Source organism: Phalangium opilio, unplaced genomic scaffold (assembly GCF_054372755.1).
Source record: "Phalangium opilio isolate 3A_F unplaced genomic scaffold, DU_Popi_V2 ptg000087l_1, whole genome shotgun sequence".
In the NCBI taxonomy this organism is placed as follows: Eukaryota; Metazoa; Arthropoda; class Arachnida; order Opiliones; family Phalangiidae; genus Phalangium; species Phalangium opilio.
The window spans coordinates 175405-201469 of record NW_028324192.1 but is presented as its reverse complement, the minus strand read 5'-3'; the positions used below and the strand labels follow the sequence as shown (position 1 = coordinate 201469).

General features: G+C 37.3%; 3 protein-coding genes across 6 annotated transcripts; all 3 read left to right on the top strand.

Moving 5' to 3' along the window:
- The first annotated feature begins 1941 nt into the window (after positions 1-1941).
- LOC149649643 (uncharacterized) lies at positions 1942-15014 on the top strand. 3 transcript variants are annotated; one of them, XM_089849251.1, is made up of 8 exons: positions 1942-2039; positions 2991-3143; positions 7124-7377; positions 8213-8357; positions 10275-10387; positions 11107-11192; positions 13943-14009; positions 14405-15014. In XM_089849251.1, the coding sequence occupies exons 3-8, from the start codon at positions 7159-7161 to the stop codon at positions 14624-14626; spliced, it is 852 nt and encodes a 283-aa protein (XP_089705377.1). In that variant the 5' UTR covers positions 1942-2039; positions 2991-3143; positions 7124-7158; the 3' UTR covers positions 14627-15014. The 3 variants fall into 3 exon arrangements, with proteins under 3 accessions (XP_089705377.1, XP_089705378.1, XP_089705379.1); XM_089849253.1 differs by lacking the exons at positions 1942-2039; positions 2991-3143 and adding an exon at positions 7466-7557 and having other exon boundaries at positions 7251-7377; positions 14405-15011; XM_089849252.1 differs by lacking the exons at positions 11107-11192; positions 13943-14009 and having other exon boundaries at positions 14405-15011.
- An 8043-nt stretch (positions 15015-23057) lies between these two features.
- Positions 23058-24327, top strand: LOC149649642 (uncharacterized). 2 transcript variants are annotated; one of them, XM_089849249.1, is made up of 3 exons: positions 23058-23236; positions 23324-23470; positions 23535-24327. In XM_089849249.1, exon 3 carries the CDS (start codon positions 23568-23570, stop codon positions 24096-24098), a length of 531 nt encoding a protein of 176 aa, XP_089705375.1. In that variant the 5' UTR covers positions 23058-23236; positions 23324-23470; positions 23535-23567; the 3' UTR covers positions 24099-24327. The 2 variants fall into 2 exon arrangements, with proteins under 2 accessions (XP_089705375.1, XP_089705376.1); XM_089849250.1 differs by lacking the exon at positions 23058-23236 and having other exon boundaries at positions 23276-23470.
- A 242-nt stretch (positions 24328-24569) lies between these two features.
- On the top strand, positions 24570-25360 carry LOC149649641 (uncharacterized). The gene is made up of 2 exons (XM_089849179.1): positions 24570-25223; positions 25289-25360. The coding sequence occupies exons 1-2, from the start codon at positions 24795-24797 to the stop codon at positions 25358-25360; spliced, it is 501 nt and encodes a 166-aa protein (XP_089705305.1). The 5' UTR covers positions 24570-24794.
- Positions 25361-26065: the final 705 nt, after the last annotated feature.

The following is a 26065-nucleotide window of genomic DNA, read 5'->3' as shown; positions in this document are numbered from 1 at the left end:
TCAATGGTGGGCTTGGGATCCTTGAGAAAGACACCCATATAAGGCTTGGGATCCTTGACAATGACACCCATATAAGGCTTGGGATTCTTGAGAAAGACACCCATAATAGATTTGGGATTCTTTAAAAGTCCACATACATGCTAATAAATCAACCGTAGTTAAGTTTGAACAACTTGATCTGCCGTATGCAGATGAAACTGCAACGACAAGTTAAATGGTTACCTTGGGATCCTTGAGAAAGACACCCATATATATGGCTTGGGATCTATGAGAAAGACGCCCATATATATGTGGCTTAAGATCTATGAGAAAGACGCCCATATATATGTGGCTTAAGATCTTTGAGAAAGACGCCCATATATATGGCTTGGGATCTTTGAGAAAAACCCCCATATATATGGCTTGGGATCTTTGAGAAAGACACCAATATAAGGCTTGGGATCCTTGAGAAAGACACCCATATAAGGCTTGGGATCCTTGAGAAAGACACCCATATAAGGCTTGGGATCCTTGAGAAAGACACCCATAATAGATTTGGGATTCTTTAAAAGAAGTCCACATACATGCTAATAAATCAACCGTAGTTAAGTTTGAAAAACTTGATCTGTCGTATGCAGATGAAACTGCAACGACAAGTTAAATGGTTAACTTGGGATCCTTGAGAAAGACACCCATATATATGGCTTCGGATCCTTGAGAAAGACACCCATATATATGGCTTGGGATCTTTGAGAAAAACACCCATATATATGGCTTGGGATCTTTGAGAAAAACACCCATATATATGGCTTGGTATCTTTGAGAAAGACACCAATATAAGGCTTGGGATCCTTGAGAAAGACACCCATATAAGGCTTGGGATCCTTGAGAAAGACACCCATATAAGGCTTGGGATCCTTGAGAAAAACACCCATATAAGGCTTGGGATTTTTGAGAAAGACACCCAAATAAGGCTTGGGATCCTTGAGAAAGACACCCAAATAAGGCTTGGGATCCTTGAGAAAGACACCCAAATAAAGCTTGGGATCCTTGAGAAAGACACCCATATATAAGGCTTGGGAACGTTGAGAAAGACTACCATTTAAGCTTCATCAGGTCCTAGAAAAAGAGATCTGCTAATATGCTTCTACATCAACGCTTGATCGAACTACTAGATAACAACGTTCCGGATTAAACTACAACATAAACAGTAAGTTTAAACAACCTGATCAACAGTAGGTTGTAAGATAGCCAACACTGCAAATGATTTTTTCACAAATCATGAACGCTGGATTTCTAAAGCGTTCATGCACAAATAGAGGAGTCAAGGCCCCCCAACGAGGGAAGCATTTCGAAACAAGAAAACTACTGATATTCCAGTTTAATTTGAATTAGTAAGCAGTTAATCTAAAAATTTTGTTAAAGAAATCTGCTGATGCATACTTCTTAATCATTAGACAGGTTTTTCTATTAGGATGGTACCCTATTTCAAGACAACATGACTGGGGGCTAATTCTACGCTATGGTTGTATATTGGAATAAGCTTGCAATCATTGAATAATTTTGGCTCCCAGTCATATATATTATCCTACAAATATTAGGTTCCACTTCACTCATAGGACAGAAATTTGTTAGTTACTTATTTAATTAAACTGTAAAGCAAATTCTTACTAGATTGATTTTAAATAAATAAATAAGTTTAATGTGCAAAATAATGATACAGGTGTTGTATTTGCGAGATTTTGCACAGTTTGTTTCATTCTAATAGGAATGCTATTTTATAAACAGTGAAAAGATAACCGAAAATTATAAATTAGCCGGGGTCATTTTATGATGAATATAGTAATACTAATTCTAGTCACTAGAGGGCGGTAAAAAGTGTAATCTGGCCGGGGCCATCTTGTATAATTTCACTTTGGTTGGCGGCTATTGCAATTTTAATTTCCATAACTATATCATTATAGATTAAGGGAACTGATCCAAGCCGTTTTCAAAACCGTGGCGGAAATCTATTGCAGGAAGAGAAAGCTCGAAAGCGTCTGGACCATGAAATTCCAAAGGTAGATTTATACCTTATTAAGTTTCCTTTCAGTTTGTCTAACACTTTAAAGGAAGGCGCGGCTCCATGATCACCACTAGCATTCTGGCTAATCTTCTGGACATGAATTTTACCTTGCCAAGGCAGGAACCAATCAGACCTAATGCACTAGTTCCCATTGGTTCCTGCCTTTGACTTAACTAGCCTTTAGCAATCTTAGCCACTGTGTAGTAGAAAGACAATCTTTTAGGGGCACCAACAGAGCCGCGCTTTCCTTCAAGGGAAAATTTCAGGTAACGGTACATTATACTTTCAAAGAACGGCATTTGTTTTAAAAAAAATGTTAAAAATAAAGTAAGCGATCTCTTATTACAATATGATAACTAGCATTTAATTAGTCTTAAAAATTATCAAGGACTACTGCGCCATCCGCCTTTGGTTTAGTAGCGTCTGGTAAATCGAACCACTCACCCCTAGGGCATTGGTAGAATTCTCAAAGGCTGAGAGAGATAAGGGGTAAAAGGTTCGATTTAGCAGACGCCACTAAACCAAAGGCAGATGGCGCAGTAGTCCTTGATTATTTTTAAGACTAATTAAATACAAATTACTTTGCAATAAGAGATCATTTATTCATTTTTAATTTTGCGCTCTTTAGAGCTGGAAAACTATTGTTCTGTCCCCTTGCGGCTGGGCGCCTATTCCCCTTTCTTCCCCAGTTTTTGGTGTTACCAATTTGTCCGCGCAAAACTGTAATGTGGCCGAGGCCATCTTGTTTTAATATTTAATTCCTTTCATATTTAGAAAACTGCCATTCTTTTAAGATATAAAGTAACGTTACCTGAACTTTTCCTTTTAAGGCTCTATTTATTTCCACTCTACACTTAGCCCTAATTACTGTTAATTGTTCCAAAAATTCGTAACTATGTTAAATGCTAGTCACTCGCAATCAATCTAATGTGAAATATGTTTCTAGTTGGATTTAGAAATCGAATTCATGATTGCTGAATGGGAAAAAAATCAAGAGAATGCGGGAACCCTTTTGATCAATGGCAAAAAATATCAAGATTACATCGCGGCTGAAAGTCAAAATTTGAAAAACGAATTGGAAAATATCAAGAGAATGCGGGTAAATAGAAGCCGTAATCCAAAAAACCGCTGAAAAAGAAATTAAAAAATATAAACCCCAAATATTACACTTAAGCCTTAAATAAGTATTTTTTACTAAATAGAAAATAACATTAATAAAAAAAATACTTATTGGGGCTTTTAAGTGTACGTTTTTATTTATTTGTTTATTTATTTATTTGTTCATTTATTTATTTATATATTCATTTTATTTTTAAATTATTTTAATAGTTACTAAATAATTATTTAACAAGTGATATTCTTAGTTTACCCCAGTAGCACAAGCCTTCCGCATAATAGTCGGTTAAAGGTCGAATAGTCGGTTTACGGTCCAGTCGGCTGTACCATGCTTACTCCGACACTTTTCCGACTCATGGAGCCGACTACTTCTTTTAGTTGGCTATGCCGACATCTATCTGACAGTTGGAACTGAGATGGTTTAAAGTAGGCTTGCCTACCGTCTAGAAAATTCCAACTTATTTTTTTTGCCAATTGATTACCGACTCTTTCACGCTAGTCGGTATTGTGACGTTTAAGAAGAGTGAAATTAAAAGCAATGTTATGCTTAGGCCGTTTAGTAACCGACATTTATCCGACAGTTGGAACTGAAATGGTTTAAAGTAGGCTTGCCCACCGTCTAGAAAATTCCAACTTATTTTTTGCCAATTGATTACCGACTCTCTCGCTCTAGTCGGTATTGTGACGTTTAAGAAGAGTAAAATTAAAAGCAAAGTTATTCTTAGGCCGTTTAGTAACCGACATTTATCAGACAGTTGGAACTGTGGTGGTTTGAAGTAGGCTTGCCTACCGTCCTAAACATGTAACCCATTTTTGCCAATTGATTACCAACTCCTTCCCGCTAGTCGGTATTGTCACGTTTAAAAAGAGTAAAATGAAAAACGAAGTTGTTGGTAGGCCTTCTTTTTCCGTGGGACGGTTTTTTTTGGAGTTTTACTATTCCGCATATGCCACCAAAATATTTTTGTTATATATTTAACTTTTACTATATTTCGACCCACAATCAGAAGTTGATAATACTATATTTTTGGCAACACTAGAAACTTAACCTTACAAAAAACTGCAAAGCAAGAAAACACATCTGATTTTCTAGTTTGAATTTTCCCTCCTGTAATTTCTCGGGTCAGGTGACACGCCTCTGTTCTATTGGCGTAACTAAGGTAACGGCCTGCACGTCATCATCGAAGAGGGCGCTGCTAGTGCGAAAGCTTAAGCAAGTCAGCCTTTCCAGTATCTCTGACGCTGCTGAGTCGTTAGAATGTTAAAACGAGATTTTTGTGGTCGAAAATGATTAGTTCTTGGCTTGCTAACTTTCAATTTCATCGCTAAGGTTCTTTGTCACACTTCATAAACTAGAAACGTCTTCGTTTGTCACGTAAGGTTTGAATTTTGATATTGAATTATCAATTTATCTACCTCTTAGAGCCAGGTTTATGCATAAGCCTTTGCTTTTTACCTAGCTTCTCATCTGCTGGGAACCACACCCCTATAAAGTGAAACCAAAACTTAAACGTTTATGTATACCTTCAGTTTCTTTGTTTGAATATAAAAGAAGCAAGTGTTTTGGGGCACTTGGAGTTCAAAAACCTTATATATTAAGTATTTTAGAGATTTTTGGTTGTGAAAATAAAACTGAATTCCAAAATAGATCTCAATTTGTTTTAGTTACAGAATTTTTATGCGGTTTCAAACATTTTAAGAGAAAAATGTGTGAAATAATACCCTTTAGAATTGTATGTTTTTCTTTTTCCTTAAAAAATCTGGCAGCGTATAATAATATTTTTCATTAAGATTTTTGTTTTTAAGAGATAGTAACTGGCCACATCGAAGATATTAACAATGAATATTAATAAATGCTTTAATTTATGTAAATATTTTACTCGCCCTGAAAAAGTTTACTTTTCGTTGAAACCAATTAGCTAGGCAGCAAATATTTCCATTAGACTAGTCGTGTAATATCGAATACGTTGTTTAATATTTGAAATTGCTATAATTGATGCTCAACCTGTATGTTACTTGAAATATTCAAAGTACAAATTCTAAAGTGATTTTCGTTAAAAATGTATTAAAGAAATTTCAATACTAGGTATCAGTATCCTTTACTATAAGCGAATGAAGCCTCGAGTTAAGGCTTGATCGTCGCAAAACCGTCGGGCCTCGAGTTAAGGTTTGATCGTCGCAAAAGTGTCGGACCTCTTGCTGACAGGCGGTTAAGTCAACTCTCAAACGTGATGGATGAGGGTCGAATTTCATTCGTGTCGTAACAGTGGGTAAACCAGTGGGCCGTCGTCCCACCGGGCGGACACTTCGATTCTCAAACCCTTACTCTACCAGCCCTTTACCGACGATTTACCGTTCCTATACTAAAAAGCCGCGAAATCGCCGGATTGAGCGCGGCTTTAGGTAGGCATAATGACGCCGACATATAGTCGGCCAACAGTCGTTTTATAGTAGCCTCAAAACAGTAGGAAAACCGGTGGGCCGTCGTCCCGCCGGGCGGACACTTTGATTCTCAAACCCTTACTCTACCAGCCCTTTACCGACGATTTACCGTTCCTATACTTAAAAGCCGCGAAATCGTCGGATTGAGCGCGGCTTTAGGTAGGCATAATGACGCCGACATATAGTCGGCCAACAGTCGTTTTATAGTAGCCTCAGAACAGTAGGAAAACCGGCGGGCCGTCGTCCCTCCAGGCGGACATTTCGATTCTCAAACCCTTACTCTACCAGCCCTTTACCGACGATTTACCGTTCCTATACTAAAAAGCCGCGAAATCGCCGGATTGAGCGCGGCTTTAGGTAGGCATAATGACGCCGACATATAGTCGGCCAACAGTCGTTTTATAGTAGCCTCAAAACAGTAGGAAAACCGGTGGGCCGTCGTCCCGCCGGGCGGACACTTCGATTCTCAAACCCTTACTCTACCAGCCCTTTACCGACGATTTACCGTTCCTATACTTAAAAGCCGCGAAATCGTCGGATTGAGCGCGGCTTTAGGTAGGCATAATAACGCCGACATATAGTCGGCCAACAGTCGTTTTATAGTAGCCTCAGAACAGTAGGAAAACCGGCGGGCCGTCGTCCCTCCAGGCGGACATTTCGACTTTTAAACTATTACTCTCCCGACTTATTAGTGACTTTTTACCAACTCGTCGGTAACACACAAAGCCGACCATGTAGGCCCCACGTCGGCAGTGCTACTAGGGTAAAGATACTTTTATTTCTGGCAATGTTTACTTCATTATAAAATAAAATTCGTAACATAAGTTTATAAGATATTTTCCATAAGTATGACACCACCTAAACTTTGTAATGCTGCTGAGAGAGACTTACAGCTCGAGCTAGTTAATGACCGACAAGCGAGAATTGATTAACTCGGTTTATTTTGCAGACTTCCATCTTATTAATATTTAGTCTGCATTACTAAGCCTTTGTTAGCAGCGCCTTACCAGGCTCGCTTTATCCTTAATCTATGACCTACCTCAATCACTTCATGCATGGATTAACTAACGCTAGGGATTGTTCACTAACTGGGTTTCCCATGTAGTACTGTCGCCAACTACATGTTCCGAATTATTCCTTGATTCCCCTCTTCATTCCCCCAATTTATTGGACCAAAACGGATGTAGATATAGCGCCAACTCTAGGCAAAATAAGTAGTTTTTGCCCAATTTAGGCAGGATTTCAATTTTGACGTCATGGAACACGTGATATTTGGTCCAATTTTCTTATAGCTTCCTGTTAATGATAGTAGCTGCTGCTAGGGGGCGTTTGGAATATGCATGCTTTATCTTTTGGGGGGAACGAACTATCCCTAGTGTTAGTTAATCCCGGCTTCATGACAAGCTCCAGTTCCTAAGTTACCAGACTTTACAAACTTATGGACTTTACAAACTTATGGAACATATCTTATGAATTAACTTATGGTGATACTAACTCTCTAGGATTAATTCTTTGCAACAGAAAACTGAAGATGGAGGGAAAAAACTGGTACCCCAATGAAACGCAAAGCACCACCGACTTCTGATAAAAATACACCAGCCAGCGCTGTCAAAACACCGCGTTTACAACCAAAAGGTGTTATACCATCGGTTAGTTCTAATGCTCCGCCTTCTCCCGCCATTGTTTTGTTTCCCGGTGTAAGCGCTACAGTCGTTCAAAGTTCGCCACGGAAACTTCTACTTAAATCCTCTCCACGAAAATACGCCAATTCGCCGGTAAATTATTTTATTTTTCTGTTATCTCTGGTAGTTGGTTAAGATTCACTTAATTTCCTTTTGGTTTCCTTCGAAATGATAACTTTAGAAACGTATTGCGCAAAATCAATGTGTGATTGCTAAACCTCGCACCATTTTATGCGAAATTCAAGAAGATCAACCTTCATTGAACAGGCCCAGGTCAATATGAAAATATCGTCCGAAATCTGAATTCTAGAAAGTTAATTTTATATTTTTATTGTGTCTCGATGGTTCCATAAGTGTTGTTTCTGACCTTGCATAATAACAAAAATAAATTAATTCCAGAGGAACCTCATTTCAACTGCAATGAAGATTAAAGCGAGTCTTGGCTATGGTTTAGTTTGAACAAATGCCACTAGATGGTCCCATAATCGGGGGGGGGGGGGTGGAGTTGATTTACCCGCGAAACTTTGCAAACGCTTTTTTAGCTCCGCCCTGATGAGGGTTCTGATTGGTTCCCGCCTTTTGCAAGGTAAAATAGGGACTTGGCAGTACTACGTCACGCTACCTTCCACTAGGGCTTAAAACATACCAGAGAGCAGGGTTCATACAAACCTGGAAAACCGGGAAATATCAGGGAAATTGATTTTCCAGATTTTGTATGAACCCTGGAGAGGCTTATATAGCTTTCATTCTGTAGAAGAAAAATGCATACCATAATGGCGTTGGGGGCGGAGTTAAGCCCGAATTGCCAAGTCCCTATTTGTAGGTAGAATAGTATCCAGATTGTTTGGGATGCCACAGGAGCCAAGAGAAATTGAAATGGCTAGACTTAGACAAACACTTTTTTTATTTATTTATTTTTTATTTTCAGGTCTTACTCGCGCAACCGAAATTTGCAAACGAAAATAATTTGACTGAGGACTTGGTGTTATCATTAGTGGATTTGCTCTCATTAAGCGAAGAGGATGGCGGTGCTTTTGCGGCCCAGAAATCTATTTCCGTACTTTACAAAATGGGTATAAAGGATTTTAATTCTTAATATGCTGAATAAATAATATTCAGCCCAAGACCTGTCAGGATATTTTAATATAGGAAATGTTTGGTATTGTAAAGCAGTCAGCGAATTGTTTGAATCTTTTGGAAAAAGGCAAACGATTTCCCCAATCTCAACAATCATTGATGTAAAACATGTCAAACAGGAATGATTTTGTGATTGTAAAGGGGTTCCTCACATCCGGCTAATCTCTCTCGCGATTGGTTGTGAGCTCCGGCGTTTTCCCAGTCCCTCCCCACTCCCGAGAGTCCGAGACCCCCGCTGCGGTTCCTATAATCGGCGTTGGTAGCAATATCATAGGCCCAATTTTGAGTTTGGTTTTAAAATCAAAACTAAACCAAAAAGGTCTGATCCTCAACGAAAATAAAACAAAGTTCATGATACTCTCCCCGAACCGGAGATTAAGAGAGTTGGCCGATGACATCTTAGAGCTATGCAATGGTACAATCAAAAGAACCACAGTGTACAAATACTTGAGATTGTGGATAGATGAGCGACTAACCTGGACCAACCATGTAGACTACGTGACGAAAAAAGTCAATTCGCGTCTCTGGACTTTAAGACCTCTACAACAATTCCTTGACATAAATACTACACGGATTGTATTCAACGCCTGTATACAACCTCTAATAAGTTATGGCAACGTCTTCTACCAGAATACTAATAAAACCAACATGGCAAGACTGGACTCCCTCTCCACTAGGTGTGCCAAATTTATAAGCAAAGCACGCAAATACTCCTCGGCCACGGACGCGAAACGAACGGCTAATATTGCCTCCCCATTATACAACTACCATCTTGACTTACTGACGCTTATGTACAAAATAAAATATAGACTGTCCCCCAAAACAACTCCTGATTGGTTCACTGAGAACAACAATATAGAAAGAACAAGAGGAAACACTACCAATTTTACAAACGAAGCTTTTAACTCCAACTTCAGAGACAAAAGTGTTAAATTTCGAGGCATAAAGCTCTGGAACAACCAACCCCACCAACTCAAAACCCAACAAACCCTCCAGAAATACAAACTAGAAGTCCAAAAATATATCAATAATACGCTTCTACATTAATTATACTTGAATGTTACACTTGAATTTTATCTACCATAATAGTATTTTATTTTATTTATTTTAATATAAAATCGACCGGACATCATTGTAAATAAGATCTAATTCTTAATGATTGCTCCAATAAAAAGCCTTTTATTATTATTATCATTATTATTATTATTATTATTATTATTATTAATTGTCAGGGTTCATACAAACCTGGAAAAATCAGGGAAATAAATAGTTGACAAAAACCTCAGTGAAATTTCCAATTTTTGGAAAAATTCAGGGAAATCAGGGAAATTTGCGTCAAACAGGGGCCGAATAATAAATGTTCCATAGGTTAACATTACACTAATTTTTGGAGGCTCATAACTCTGGTTATATAAGAGATACGGGAATGTCCTTTGATTATGTAATAGTCCTATTTCCCCCCCCCCTCCTTCGTTAACATTTGCTCCATGGGATACTTCATATACTGGAAAATTCAGGGAAATTTGTTTTTCAAAAGTTGTATGAACCCTGAATTGTATCACCTGCCGGATAAGGTTGAATAACACCAAAATAGGAATATGCCTTAAGGGCTTTCGTTTTTCTTAGCCCCTGGGGTTGTGACGTCAATAACGACTTAAAAAAATTCAATGGTCCGCCGTCTAGTTTACTGACCCTTAAGAGTCCCAGATTTGACTATCTCTTAGTATGAGGCTTTCAGGTTGCAATTTTTTCTTCTGGTATTTTAGACAGACTCTTAAAATCCGATTATTTTCAAATTGTTTGCAAACTATCTCTTAAGACAATTTGTGATATGATCGAATGTTTCATTTCAGCACAAAACCCGTTTTTACTGGAAGATTTGACTGAAACGTATAAAATTCTTCTACCAATCTGCGCCTACTTCAATGCCAATGTTAAAAAGGAGGATTCCTTGGCGAAAGTGCCTGTTAGTTTTGACCTCTTTCTATATATAGTTCCTAACTTCCTAAGTCAATGTTTACTGTTTTCTCTGTAATCGAGAATATTGTATGTAACATAAGTTTATAAGATATGTTCCATCCATAAGTCTCTTAATGCTAGAGACTTTCGGCTCGAGCTAGTTCGAGAACGACAAGCGAGAATTGCAGACTACACTCGGTTAATTTTGCAGTCCATCTTACCACTACCAACGAAATATACAAGGCCCATGCACGCCCACTTCGAAGGGGGAGTCACTCACCCATATATATTTGACTCGTGCGGTTGATAGATGGCGCTTCTTAATCTCTTTAATACACTTACTAATTAGGCTCAATTCACATTTAATCCCGCCGCACGCTCCTTCGCTCGAGGTTCGAAACTTAGAGCAGACAGATGGTCATGTGAGGTTTACGTAATTTTTCTAGACTTAAACGCGCCTCTAGAGGAAAATCGTGGCGATTTAGAAGGTCCAGAAAAAAAAAATTGGGGCCCGCATGGGCCTTGTGTATCTCGTTGGTAGTGATCTTACTATTATTTAGTCTGTATTACTAAGCCTTTGATAGTGCCTCACCAGGCGTCGCTTAACCCTGAATCTATAACCTACCTCGCTCACTTTATGACAAGCTCCAGTTTGTAACCAGTGACAAACTTATGGAATGAACATATCTTATAAACTTATGATATAATCCTATTCATTTCTTACAGGTCCTAGAACTTCTATTTCTGTTAAGCAAATCGAAGGGGGACTCCGTGGCAGTTAAAACAACTATTATGAATTTACTACCCCTATTGTAAGTATATGTGAAGATTGGGTCTTAGGGATTCTTGGGGGTTCTGATACCAAGAAGTGATATCTAGTTTATTAGGGAGAAGGTATAAGATGCCTAAGTATTCGCGCGTCATAGTCCCAGTCCCACTTTCAAAATACCAAGGGGGGGGGGCTATACGTAAAAGGAGGCCGGGCTATTTCGCCAAACTCTCCTCAGTCGGAAAATACGTAATATTCGTCATCGCGTCGCGCTAATAAAATAGATATCACTTCTTGCTGATACTAAACTTGCCTAAAAGTTGAAAATGTGAAAATGCAATTATCATTAAAAAATTTAATTTTGGCATCAGCCGCTAAATATATAATTAAAGCAAGTCGCGGTTGAGGTTTAGTTTAAAGAAATGCCACTAGGTGGCTCTCACTCTTTTATCGTCGAGGATTGGAGGTCAGTTAGATCGCGCGGGTAGCGTAGCGGTCCTATAATTCCCATAAAATTCTATATTTTTGAACCTGCCGTCTATTATTCTGTAATTTTATGAAAGGTCCTATAACTTTTACTTAATTATAGTAAAATTTTAAAATCCTATAAGGAATTTAAATTTAGATAAAAAATTTTGTACGAAAAATAATACGTTTGATGAAATTGGAGCTTGTCATGAAGTGAGTGACGTAGGTCATAGATTCAGGGTAGAGCGCCGCCTGGCGAGGCGCTGTCAAAGGCTTAGTACAGACTCAATAATAATAAGATAGGCTGCAAAATTAAGCACCGAGTGTAGTTAATCAATTCTCGAACTAGCTCGAGCTGTAAGTCTCTCAGTAGCATTACGAAGTATAAGTAGTGTCATACCAGAAGTAAGATAAGGGACTAGAAGTAAATTGCTAAAGTAGCATTGGTAATAGCACTAATGAACAAATTTGAGGATTTTATGCCGCTTTCATAGCGCCTACATTAGAGAGAAAAGAAATTGGGTCGAGTTTCAACAAAATTTCCTACCCCCTTCCCCTCAACCTTAAGCCGCGGAACACGGACACGGACGCGGGTGCTTGAATCTAGTTCGGCCGTCTTCCGCCGCGCGAGCGTCTCACGTTTTGGAGAGGGAAAATTCCGAAACCGCTACCAGAGGGCCAGCCCTTGGTGTGTTATCAAGAATATTCACTTTCGCCGAGTGAACCATTTGGTCACCTCGATACTTCTAGTCCCTTATCTTACTTCTGGTCATACTTATGGAACATATCTTATGGTATTACTATTACCACGTGACAGTTTATACTGTTCACTTACTCTACTACAACAAGTTTTGTGGTATTTTATTCATATCACGGGCTTTGCCGATAAAAAGTCAATTCTTTCAAACAAGTTTAACATTGCTGGAAAAACAATTGGCGTCAGGAATGCTGAGATTAAGGAAGCTCGTTTGTTTTTCCGTAAATATTTCCTTGAAAATAACGAGTTAAGGAATGGAATTGATGAAAAAGTGTGAGTATAACTTAAAGTATTATGATTAACTATGAAATGTGCTGGCCATTTTTGCTATTACTATTTAAATGGAACAGCTAGTAGATTAGTAATACAAAATATTTAATTTATTTGCAAGATTGTTAACTTATTAAAAGTTCCTTAGTCCCAATCACATCATGCTGACGTCAGGATGCTCTCATATGGCTGTATAGAATTCTTTTTCACCACTAATGTGGCAAATCTAGTTTCCCTTTAGCCTTTATTGTAAATGACCCAAAACATAAGATAAATTTATTCTTTATAAAGACAGGGTTCGTACGGAGCCTGGGAAAGTTTAAACTTTTTTCCTAAAAAGTCAGGGATTTCATTCGCTATATCAAACCATGCTTCGAGCAATATGAGGGACGTGTGATGAAGTGGGCTCTGGTAAACACATACTTAAAATGGTCAGGGATAAGCTGGAAAAATCAGGGATTTTCAATGTCAAAATTTCGTACGAACCCTGAAAGAGAATTCTACAGAACCCTCAACTACTTTTAATCAATAATGCGCGTTAGGCTTTAAGCAAATGTCCCCTCCTTTGGCGCCCGTAACCCAGGACCATTAAGCACAGATGTCCTGGAAAAATTATAAGGTAAAACCCAGGTTCTTCTAATGGCATCGCCTGTCGTCGCCCCTAGCGGCAGAGCCCCGAAACTATTCCACTCATAAGCCTTATATTATGGCTATGCTTTGAGTCGAAAAAGTTTCAATATGAAACAAACAAGGGGAAGGTTTCAATTTTTTTATTTAAACACATAGGGGGGTTTTTGACTTTTTTGGGGGGGGGGTTTAAGGTAAATTTTGTATATTGCATAGGTTTTCGAATGTTTTATAGCTAACAAGCTCAAAGAAGTATCATATAAGCTTAATAAGAGGGTTCTCCATTGTAGTCCATCTCTGTTTATTGTTAAATAGTCTTAACCGTAACACGTTAACTAATCTTCTACATGCCATAGGCAGGAACCAATCAAAACTCGTTAATGTCGAGGGCGGAGCTAAAACTATCCTTTCCTAACCATAGCGAACCAGTTAACTCCACCCCTTGACTATGGTAGCATCTAGTCGCATTTGTTTAAACTAAACCACAGCCAAAATTTGCTTTAACACGTCTTAAACTTAATCAATTTTATACATAATTAACGGATGCATTTTTCAAGTTTTCTTCTGTGATTTTAATAGTTTAAATCAATTACGAAAATGGTTGTCTGGCCATTTCGTCAAATTCCCCTTAAAAGCCTGGTTAATGCTAATTACAAATTTGAATTTTATAGTTTCTCATTGGATAAAATATTCAGTTTAACAGCGAAGCTCAATGAATCAGATTGCAATGCAACTGCTGTAAGTTTAATTACAGAATGCTAAAGGGAGGGTGTTCAACACTAATTTTATAAGATATGTTCCATAAGTATTACACTTCCTATACAAAACAAGTTCGTAATGCTACAGAGACACTCACAGCTGGAGCTAATTCGAGAGAATTGATTAACTACACTCGGTGGTTAATTTTGCAGACTTCCATCTTATTATTTTGTCTGTGCTAAGCATTTGACAGCCCGTCACTAGGCGTCGCTTTACCCTGAATCTATCACCTACGTCATTTCATGACAAGCTCCAGTTTGTAGCCAGTTACAAACTTATGGAATGAACGTAACTTATGAACTTATGTTGTTAATAATTGGTACCCTAGAAGGAGCAATTTAGGAAATACTCTTGTATTTCTAATTATTTTGCAGACACGCGAGTTCCTTCTGCGCATCTTAAAAAAATGCACTCTTACGTTTTCGGAACAATTTTTAAATGTTACTTATCGAGACGCCAACTTCAAAGTCTTAAAAACGTGGCTGCTAAAAGGTTTAACGGAAGCCTTTGATGACAAGTTGCCACTCCTCGCTATTCAAGTTATAAATGAAGTTATTAAGGTATTTATAACATACAGAATAGCCTTCTCAAATTAAAAATAAATAAATAAATAAATAGCCCAAATGGCATTTATAAGGGTTTCAGGAGGGGTTTTTACCCAGATTAACTTGAAACTAATATAGTAAACGCGAAATTGGATTTTCTTCAATTTTTGGATTACTTGAATTTATTTCGCTTTTAAAATTTCCCGAAATGTGTCAAATTACTCATTAACTTTAGATATATTTTTCACTTTTAAACACTTAGAAATAAGTTTAGAATTCAATTCATTATTTGAACAACTTATAAGGCCATCTTTCAATATAAGTTTTTTTTAAAAATACTATTTGTAAAAATCTATCAGCTGACATTTCGTAAGTTTTATGATACCCTAATTTAAATGTTCGCAAGTTGATATTGCTTCTTTTTTTAGAGAATTCACGCGTTGGAGAACACTAACGAGGAAAGGGATTTTGCATTATTACTTGTATTACTATGGGTTTTTTTAGGCAGAATAATTAGTATGTGATTTTCAGAATATTAAAAAATAAAAACCATAAATCCATCAAAACTACTTAGTAATTTATTTATACTTATTTCTTTTCAAAATAAACTTCAAAACAATGTGGCGTAGTGAAATAAAATGATTTTTTTTGATATTTATATATATATTTATTTATATACGTGTATGCATTGCTTTGTTTGGTTAACCACCTTTTATAGGCCTCTGTGGTTGTCTGTAACTTTGGATACGAGATAATTATTAAATACGTATAGTTTACTCACACATCTTTGAAAACAGTTGTAAATTTTTCTAACAGCTAAAAACTTGCCTTCGTAAGGATACCAATATCTCTTAAAATACTACTAATTAAATCAGTATAAACACAACAAAACCGCCTCGTAATTAATACCCAAATTCCAGATTGGGTATACATAAAACAAGAGCTACCGTGATATTTTTGAAGTTTGAAATGCAGTCTGTGCAGACGAATTTTAATTTGAAGTTGCTATTGGTCATGGCATTAACCAATAACAGGCTGATACCCATATAAATCCCGCCTTTCAAGATTTTTGGGTAGAGCCATCTAGTGAGCGAAAATCGAGTTACGGGTGGCCCGCGCTTTGCTTTAAATTGAAAATTTCAGGTAACAAAACAATATACCTTAAATGAACGGCCTTTTTCTGAATATAAATGGAATTAAGTATAATAAGTTAAAAACAGGAAATATATGATCTCTTATTACAAAATAATTAGCATTTAATGCTTGATTTTTTTAAGACTAATTAAATGCTAATTATTTTGCAATGAGAGATATTTAGTTTTCATTTTATATTTAAAAAAGGCCGTACTTTTAAAGGTATAATGTTATGTTACCTGAACTTTTCCTTTAAATGCGATGTTAATTATTTTATTGCATTTAATAGAATAATGGCGTCACCAATGAGATCCTTACCACTATTAAGAAAGTGGGTCTTCTTGAAGTAATCAACGAGATTTTTCTCAACAATAAAATTAACAGTTCAGCGACTGGTGTCTTAAATGTTCAAGTAGAATGTTTAAATTTAGTCGCGGGTAATTATTGAGTTTTTTATTTATTTGTACTTTTCATACTATTAAAGGGAGGGTGAAATGAAAAATCAAGTCGGGTGCAAATATCATATCTTCGGACGAGCCCTATATGTGCCCGACCTGCTCTCTACCAGCCTTAAGTGACTCGTTTTTTGCTATTCAAGAACCTACATCTCCGGATCATTCCGCCTTATCGACACAGCCCCCTCGACGTTCGAATTGCATCACTTTCTTCCATGCCAATGTTCGAAGCCTGCGTAACAAGCTGAACGATCTAGCACTTTAGAACTCCTCGCGCTATGATATCATTGGCCACACGGAAACTTGGCTAGACTCTTCGGTTATGGATTCGGAGTTACTACCCCCGGAATACATAACTTTCCGGAAGGATCGTCCTACCAGAGGTGGCGGTGTTTTATTGTCGTTACATGAATCAATACATCCTGTTCCTGTCGAGCTCCCATGCGCATTCCAAAACTCTGACGATGGGATTCCAATCGAAGCGGTATTTGTGACATTTACTTGCGGCTTTCGTTCGGCTGTGGTCGGTTGTGTCTATCGTCCACCAAGTTCTTCCCTGGCTTACCTGGTTACGCTTTGCGACCTTTTTGGACACCTCCATGAGACCCTGCCGCCACATGATGTGTTTCTTTTGATGGGCGACTTGAACCCGATTTAGCGTTTTTGTCTGTCATTTAATAAAAGATTAAAAATGTGTTTAAGGGCTAAGCGAGGTTAAGTAAAATACAATTGAAACTGAAAGTGACAGTCTTCTTTGTAATAAATTGTTCAAGAACGCAGACGGTATTTCCTGGATGTTTCACTATGCAAAATGGTTTTATAATTAGAAGAAGAATCGATAAAAAATAACTTTATTTTCCTCTTTATCCTCCCTTTAAGGGCTAGGGTATGTCCAATAAAATATCAAGCAAAAATTCAAGCTGAAAGTGACTGTTTTGTTTGTATAAAATAGTTCAATAAAGCACACGAGCATTCTTCAGTTTGAAACTCGAAGGAAGTCTTGTTATTTGAAAATTTTCCTCCAAATTTTATAAATATTTTTCAACTTTTAACTAGTAATCAATAATGATATTAATAGTTATCCAAAACATCTTTAAAAAGGCTAGTTTTCTTTCCTACACAATAAAAGTCTTATAACACAGAGTGGCCTAATATCCCAATACATCCCAAAGTTATCATTTTTGCCATAGAAAATAAACGAAAGGAGTAGCAGACCTGGGACCCTATTCTGTAAGCGTTTTTGCCGTAAAGTTTTCGTGAACCGTAAAGATTACGGTCGGCTAAAACCGTTTTGAGAAAAAGTCTATTCTGTAACTTTTTGGACGAAAACTTAACGGTAACGGTAAACGTTAACTTTTCGTGAGCTCGAAGCCATCCGTTAGGGACTTTACAGATTAAAAACGAGTTGTTAAGCCTATTTCAAAAACGCTACTAAACTGATATATACTTAATTGTTACAAATGTATTTATTTCTGGTCATAATGTAAATTAAGTTTCGAGAGTGATATTTAAAATGACCTACCGATTTATGAAATTGGGAATTCTTCACTCTTAGTCCATGAGCCAGGTGCTCAATATCACATTTTCGAGTACCAACTCTAGGGACTAAAAACCAATGTAATTTTCGGAAAGATGGTTGGATAGGGTTTGCAAAACCGTGTGATGGCACTCTCTATCGCCCAGCTATTCAAGATGGCGCCGGTTTCAAGATGGCGGCTTAAGGAAAATTTAAATCGGCTGTATCTAATGAACTACTAATTGTATTGCAATGTTTAATATCTCACATGGAAGATGTTAAACAGTTCTTTAATTTATTTACACTGGTGTTTCATCATAAATTGCATATTTTTGCAGAAAATTACCAAAAAAGAGATTTTGACCTCCTAAAGATACGATGTTTTGTTTTATTAAAGGAAAACACTACGACTTGGAAAATTTTCAACATCATATATCATATCATGAGTTAATAATATGTTAGCTCCCTATAAGTTACTTAGGCTCCATAGGCGTAATGTATCCAGCGATTTCTTCTCATTTCGCCCGCGCGGGAACAAACCCGAATGTTGCGCTCTCTCTTGTCGAATAAAATCCCGCTCGTACGGTTCCTCGACCTCCAAGGGAGTGTTTTAGTCGTGAATGTTTATGTTTCAACAATTTAACATTAAATCACGGCGTTTGTGTCAGTACTGAGACAAAAAATGCACGAACTCAATGCAATTCGCCAATATTGATAAAGAATGCTAAAGATAAGAGTTGTTATTGTGACTTGAAACGTGAAAATTATACAACAGCTAAATCCAATCCACTGATCTCTTAACTGTTTTCTTAACCGAGGCTACTGAGCGAAATATTCGGCTGCTGAAATAGCTCCGATATCATTGGCTAACTTCCACTACACGCGCTTCCGGGGAAAAACCGGAAAGAAGAGTAAATAAGATTTTCGTTCCCGTGGCGGCCGCAGAGCGTCGCATATAATTGGGAAGCCGGCGGCGCGGGAGAAAACGCTGGAGTATAAAAATGAATTGCCTGAGTAACTTATAGGGAGCTAACATATTATTAACTCATGATCATATCTACATTAAATAAGCTGAATTTTAAGCTATTATTTACTTTGCTACGTTAATTTATGAATAAGTGGTGGAAAGAAAGATTTAGGGGCTGCCTTACTTTTAGTCAAATCTGGAGCGTTTTATTCTGCTTTATATATTTTTCAAAAAAATAAAAATTACCTTATTCAGTTGGAGATGATAATTTTAATAGTTATTTCGTTTTAAACTTAAAAAATAACACATTTTAATATAAGTGCAGCAATGGTTTAGATTCACTACAAGCGGCGCTGTTAGCCTAGTGTTATAAATTAGTCATACCAAAATACAACGCAATAAAGATAACGTGGTATTTTTATGACGACGTCGACGAATGTTAAAAATAACGACATCGTCCTAAAATCTGACCAAAGGCTCTTTGCTAACATAATTTTGATTGCGGAAAATCGAAAACTCGACATGCAAGACGTTTTCAGCCATCCATTGGGACCTTTACCATGGACACTGGCGAACGCCGATGGCAGCTTAAAAAAAAACCAACAAAGCTGCCTTTGGAAATTATCTTGAGAACAAGGTGGCTCCAACTGAAAATATTCCAAGACCAAATGCTGCACTTATCGATGGAATGGCGCTGATTCAGAAGCTGCACGGAGAAAATCACACTTTTGAAGAGCTTTCCGATCACATTTTTCGTCAGATTCTTAAGGCTGGCATAGGAAGTCAAAGAATTGACGTAGTTTTTGACGTTTATAAGTCTAAGTCTATAAAGTCAGCAGAACGAGTGAAAAGAGGGTGTACTGAAGGTCTTTCTTTTAATCAAATTAGGCCAAACCATAAAATTAAAAATTGGAGGCGTATTTTATCTTGTTCTGAAAGCAAAAACAACCTTATACAGTTTTTGACGGAGAGCTGGAAAGAACAAAAGAGAAGAGATCGACTAGTTGACGTTGTTTTGTACGTCACTTGCTTAGAGAAATGCATAAAAGTCACCAAAATGGACATCGAAGAGATAGGAGAACTTGAGTCTAGTCACGAAGAAGCTGATACTCGCTTACTTTTACATGCAAAACACGCTTCTGAAGAGTACGAAAGCTTAGTATGCCTCTCCGACGATACAGACGTTCTGATTTTGTTCTTGGCTTTTAATACGGAAATTAAAAGCAATATTTTCGTCAGTAGAGGAACTCAGGCCAAAGTTAGAATCATTGACATATCTAAAATGGCTTCAGCTCTTGGAAAAGAAGTTCGCAGCTCTCTACTAGGATTGCATTCGTGGACCGGCTGTGATACCGTTAGTTCTATGGCTGGTCAAGGAAAACTAAAAGCGCTAAAGATAATTTCAAAGAATGAGGAGCTCAGATGTGCCATTTCCACTCTCGGATGCAACTGGGATCTTACTAATGAAACAATAGCAGGAATACAAGAATTAACATGCCAAATCTATTCCAACAATACGAAGGTCAAAGACGTGAACACTTTACGCTATCAGATTTTTCGAGCAAAGAAAGGAAATGTTGAATCCGGTCAGTTGCCACCTTGTTCAGATACTCTCTTACAGCATAACAAGCGAGCTAATTACCAAGCTGGTATTTGGAAACGTAGTCTTGAAAACGATCCCGATATTCCAGAACCAACTGAAGGCCACGGATGGAAAGCTGACAAAGACGGAGAACTTGAAATTGTTTGGATGACAGGGGCTCCTGCACCAGAAATAGTTTTAAGCCTAATGGTTTGCAAATGTTCTCGAAGCTACAAACCAACAGTCTGCTCATGCATCATGAATGGCCTCAAATGTACGTCCGGTTGTAAGTTGTTAGACTGCACAAATATGATAGATGAAGAACTTGCCAACGAAATTGAACGAGAACACAATATGAGCGACTCGTGTAACAGTGATGACGAATGATGTAAATTAACAAGATTTTCTATTTACCATATACCATCCGTAGTTAAAATAAAAATATATTGTTGTAGAAGTTGAATGTTGTTTTCGGAGTCGGTATTGTGATAATATTTACTAAAATCCTAATAAAGGTTTAAACAACCACTACCATACGAAAACTATATAACCGCGGATTGTATGTATAATTTCTCCACTTAATCATAAATTAACGTAAGAAGGTAAATAATAGCTTAAAATGCAGCTTATTTAATGTAGATATGATATATGATGTTGAAAATTTTCCAAGTCGTAGTGTTTTCCTTTAATAAAACAAAACATCGTATCTTTAGGAGGTCAAAATCTCTTTTTGGTAATTTTCTGCAAAAATATGCAATTTATGATGAAACACCAGTGTAAATAAATTAAAGAACTGTTTAACATCTTCCATTTGAGATATTAAACATTGCAATACAATTAGTAGTTCATTAGATACAGCCGATTTAAATTTTCCTTAAGCCGCCATCTTGAAACCGGCGCCATCTTGAATAGCTGGGCGATAGACAGTGCCATCACACGGTTTTGCAAACCCTATCCAACCATCTTTCCGAAAATTACATTCGTTTTTAGTCCCTAGAGTTGGTACCCGAAAATGTAGGTGGCTCATACACTATCTGCTGAAGATGAAAAAAAGGTAATGTTTTGCGTAACAAGGCGTTTTTCGCGATAAATGAAAGTGAATTAAGTTGACAATTTATAAACAATTAAAGAAAAACCAAGTGAACTATCTGTCAATAATATTCTACTTAAGCCTAACGAAAACACTAAGGTGAAATTTTACCGGGAATTGAAAAATCAACGGGAAAAAAGTATTTACTTAACGGAAAAGTTATAGAAAAGCATTTTTCGGGATTTTTCAGTTGACCGTTATGCTAAAAACGGATAACTGGAAACTTTACCGGAACCGTAAGGTTTACGGTCGGGATCGAGAAAATTACAGAATAGGGTCCCAGAAGCGCAGAGAGACCAACTTCAAGTGTTTACCGTTCGTTTTAGCTGTTAGCTGTTATTTTCAGTTGTGATCATTATTACCGGCATTCATTTTTTTTTCATTTAATTTTTAGGCTTTTCCATCGGTAGCTTTGAACGTCAGTTGTGAATCACGCCTATGCCCATTTTTGGTTGCGGTCGGCTTTATTATTAAGCCTCAACAGTAGGGCTGTGCGAATACTCGAATTTTCGAATAGTATTCGTTTAATTCGATTCGATTATTCGATTCGACGAATCGAATTTGCCATTTGGAGAAAAACGAGTATTCGAATTAAGAAACGATTATTCGAAAAGAAATTCGAATAACCTATTTACATACGAATACAGCTCCCAAAACCGAGTAATCGCTTCCAAGGGGCTAAATTAGAATAGAAAACGAGTATTCGATTGGAAATGGGAGGGACTGTGGTCACATGACATATATGAAGCTGTTTCGTTTATGGAATTTCATTGCGATTGCGCAATTCGCGATGTTTTGTTTTTCTCTCACCAATTACTCAGTCTTAGGAAAAATTCCATTCTATTCCAACCAGAATTTTTGAAAAACGAGTAATATTCGTTTGAACGAGTACTCGATTCGGATTTCGAATAGGAGATTTACTATTCGATTCGTATTCGATTCGGTTTGAAAAACCACTATTCGCACAGCCCTACTCAACAGAGATAGATCTAATTTTAGAGGTAGGAATAGAGAACGGTTAGCGTTTAATTCAGTCCGACTCAGAGCCCTGTATAGAGCCCCTCCCTCCAACAGGTAATAAAAAGTTTAAAATTTCAGATTGGCTCACTTAAACTAGGTTTTTATGACGTTGCTGACGGGATCGGCAAAAATTACGTTATTCCTTTTTACCTTTGTCGCTTTGACACGCCTCTTCTTTCATACCCCTCCTTTCCGTGGAAGAAGGTCCGGTAATTTGACGCGCTCTTAGATTACTCTATTCTCTATTCCCACTTCTAAAATTAAATCTATCCCTGGCCTCACATTTGCGATAAACGCGGGAGGCTATAGCCAGTCTCAGGCTCCGTTTAAAGAAGCTCAATCGCGTAGCGAACATTCCTAGCATAGAAGCCCTCTTCTCTGAAGTTGTTTCATGTATGGAATAGTCGAATTTGTCTATTTGAAGGGATCTCGTGCAGCGCATATGCCATTATGAATGAGATTTTGACTGGGCTGAAGAGACAATCGTAATTAATGTGAGTTCTAAATATTATCAAAAGTCCATAAAAACCCCCTTCGGGGGGAAAGTATGAAAGCGGCTAGACTATCAATGTTAAATACCGCGGCCAACAAGGTTCTTCAGCTGACTATATAATATAGTGGGACTTGAAAACTTGTACCTTAATCGTTAGTCTGTATTTTTATGAACCGGAAGGTTACTATTTTTTTTGGCGCAATTCGGGAGGATAATAAAATGGCGACGATGATGAATGCTCAAACTCAGTGTGATTTTACGGTAAAAGATACCGCGAATAAATTAGTTCAAACGGTGTTGAAATTAGAAAAAAAAAAGAGAAAAGAAGTCACGGATGCATCGCCAATGACTTGAAAGATTTGGAGTTACCGGAAAAAAAGCGTAAAGTGGAAGAAATCGCAGACGTAAGTTAAGCCTTTGCTGTTATCAAAATACAAGTGACACAAACATAGTCAAGGGACTCAAGGCAGGTAGATATTTAACTTAATTAGGTTGAAGTTGGACGTTGCCAACAAAACCAAAGACGTCTAACTGCAAAGGAGATATTTGATGCAGTCAAAACATGGCTCGTTTCTCACAATGAGCTTAACGGAAATAAGATTTCTTGTATTGAAAAGTCAGAATATCAAGCCTCAAAGGTAAAACCAGCGTTAAGGAGCTCACAGTGTCGTTATTATAGTACTTGACACTGTATATTTCAAGGTTTATTTGGAAGTTACGAGGAAGGATCATTTCATGCTTCAATTTGGAATGGAGCCAATTAAATTGGTTATTGACGAAGATGGTTTTGCGTCGGTTTTTTTAATCTTTAAGGGCCTAGTATCGAAAAAACAGTTATTTAAAGATGGCTCTATTGTTGAAAACACGGCATCTGAAGTTTTTGGCGGCGTTATACGAAATTATTACGTTCTTTGCCCTGGACTTTCAGTAGAGGCCATTTTAAATTTGAAGATGCTTCCATTCACACCACAGAATGTATCCATTTATAAAAAGCCGATAGAACGATTCTCATCTTCAGAGTGTTTAATTTGGTTTAAACCTCCAAATAATGCTTCCATTGCTGAGATACAAAATGGAAACAATTCTTGCTCAAAGTGTAGCTATGTTTCTCGTTATTGTAAAACATTAATTAATAGACGTACAAAACAAGTTGAAACTCCTAAAAATAACAAGGATGAAATGTTGCGCTCAAAACATAAGACTTCACCATCTTCAACTCACAAGCTGAAATTTCTTTCCCCACGTTCTCTCAGGTTGCGGCAATAGAAACTAAGAACTAGAAAAACTCGTTTGTTCAAGGTGAATGAAAACTTGACAAATAAATTGAAAAAACTGGAACTTTATCTAAGTGATAAACGGAATAAACAAATGATTACGATAACGGAGATTATTAACAAAGAATTTAAGGAAGAAGTTGATAAGATTGTATCGGATCTACCTTCGACAACAGAAAATGATCTTGAAATTAAAAAGACAATAAAAGAAGCGTGGGTTAATGACAGGAAACAACAACAAGAAACTGACAAGTTAAATTTCTGGAAAGACCAAGATCGTAACTGTAAGACAGTCCATTAATAATGTTTTGATTCTTAAACATAAGGAATATAACCATGTGGTATGTTCTTCCTAGCACCTGGAAGTAAAGGAAATCGTTGGAGTGCTATAACATACCGAATTGCACAAGCAATAGCATGCCGAAGCAAAGCAGATTATTTAGCCCTACAAAAGTTCAACATTTTGAATCTTCCCAGCTGGAGGAGTGTGCAAACCAAAATGAAACATAACTGCGAGGAACCAGGAGTAAATTTGGAAAGAATAAAAAGGCAGAAAGAACTTTATGATGATTATGTAACTGAGCAGGTGGCAAAGGGTTTTAAAAAGCCAATGGGTGACGGCATTTTAATCTTTGATGAGGTCAATGTATCACCTTAAGTAGCCTGGAACAGTAAAAATCACAAATTAATGGGCTTGGCAATGTCACCGTGTCAACTGGGAACTTTAGATGACATATATGAGAAAATGAATGATGAGGAAACCCTTCCAAAAGCAGGATATATGTTGCAATTTTTGTGGCGCGATTTAACATCGGACTACGACATCATTGGCTCATATTTTGCGTCGGAAGGCTCTACTAACAGCCATTTTATATCAGCATGCCTCTTTGATGTGTTAAGTGCGTTCCATAAAGTGGGCTTTAAAGTCTCAGCCCTTCTGTGTGATGGTGCCAGTTCGAATTTAAGCCTCATCAAATTAACACAAGGCTATTCTGGAGCATATGGAGTAAAAATAAATCCTCTGTCTCAAGATATGAACATTGACGTAACACCTTGGTTCACAAATCCATTTTGTTTGGATCACAAGATTTATTGGATGATGTGTCCATCACATGAGGTACATTTGTTAATTTCAACAAGAGATATGCATTGATAGTCTAAGATTGTATCTTGTACTTTCAGCTTAAAAATTTGATAAACGCACTTTTTGCGTCCAAGAAGGACGGAAGCCGAGCATCATCATCATGCGAGTGATATTGTGCTTTTTTAGAATTTCTGCACGTTTGTTTATTTTCTATGGTTCCCATTAATTCTGTATTCAACGTGTCTTCGTTTTTATTGGTGCTTGTCATACGTCCATTATTTCCATCCATTTCGGATGCTTTGGATTTTTTCTGTTTTACTTCGGTTTTTGTTTTGACTTTTGCTTTTTTCTTCCCTTTGGTTTTACTACAGCTTGCCACCTCTAGATCAACGGGCTTCACTCCCTTTTTATTAGTTTTTGATCATTTTCCAACTTTGCTTTCCAATGTTTTGGTCTTTGGGTAGAGAGCCACTTTTCGCGGATTCAATAAATAGGGTATCTCTTAGTGACGCGCAACCTTTTTGAACATTTCTACCTTTTTCCGAGGCTTTTGCATCCCAAAATGTTAAAACTTCATTTGTGGTGGCATGCAAAATTTTCGGTTGCCATTCTTTTTGGAACAACAGTTGGTCTTCTTTTGACTGCTTTGGAAGTAAGGTGGATGCTGTGGCTAAAAATAATTTAGGAAGATCTGGATCTTCATTTACAACCTTAGCAGCTTCCTAACGTTGGATTATAAAGGACAAGCTTAACAAGTACTAATGTACCAATTGCAACGTACACTTACTTGTGCAATATTTCTGCCATGAACTTTAATACCCTTGAGGGTCAAAACCTCCCTCATTTTCTGGTTCAAATTCTTTAAATAGGGTATA

What these genes read in the sequence shown, in the direction of transcription:
- LOC149649643 (XM_089849251.1), top strand. Translation starts at nt 7,159, where the DNA reads ATGAAACGCAAAGCACCACCGACTTCTGATAAAAATACACCAGCCAGC. An exon ending in GAAAATACGCCAATTCGCCG is followed by an intron (nt 7,378 to 8,212) that starts GTAAATTATTTT and finishes TTTTATTTTCAG; the next exon opens with GTCTTACTCGCGCAACCGAA. An exon ending in TTCCGTACTTTACAAAATGG is followed by an intron (nt 8,358 to 10,274) that starts GTATAAAGGATT and finishes GTTTCATTTCAG; the next exon opens with CACAAAACCCGTTTTTACTG.
- LOC149649642 (XM_089849249.1), top strand. Translation starts at nt 23,568, where the DNA reads ATGCTTCAATTTGGAATGGAGCCAATTAAATTGGTTATTGACGAAGAT.
- LOC149649641 (XM_089849179.1), top strand. Translation starts at nt 24,795, where the DNA reads ATGGGCTTGGCAATGTCACCGTGTCAACTGGGAACTTTAGATGACATA. An exon ending in TGATGTGTCCATCACATGAG is followed by an intron (nt 25,224 to 25,288) that starts GTACATTTGTTA and finishes TTGTACTTTCAG; the next exon opens with CTTAAAAATTTGATAAACGC.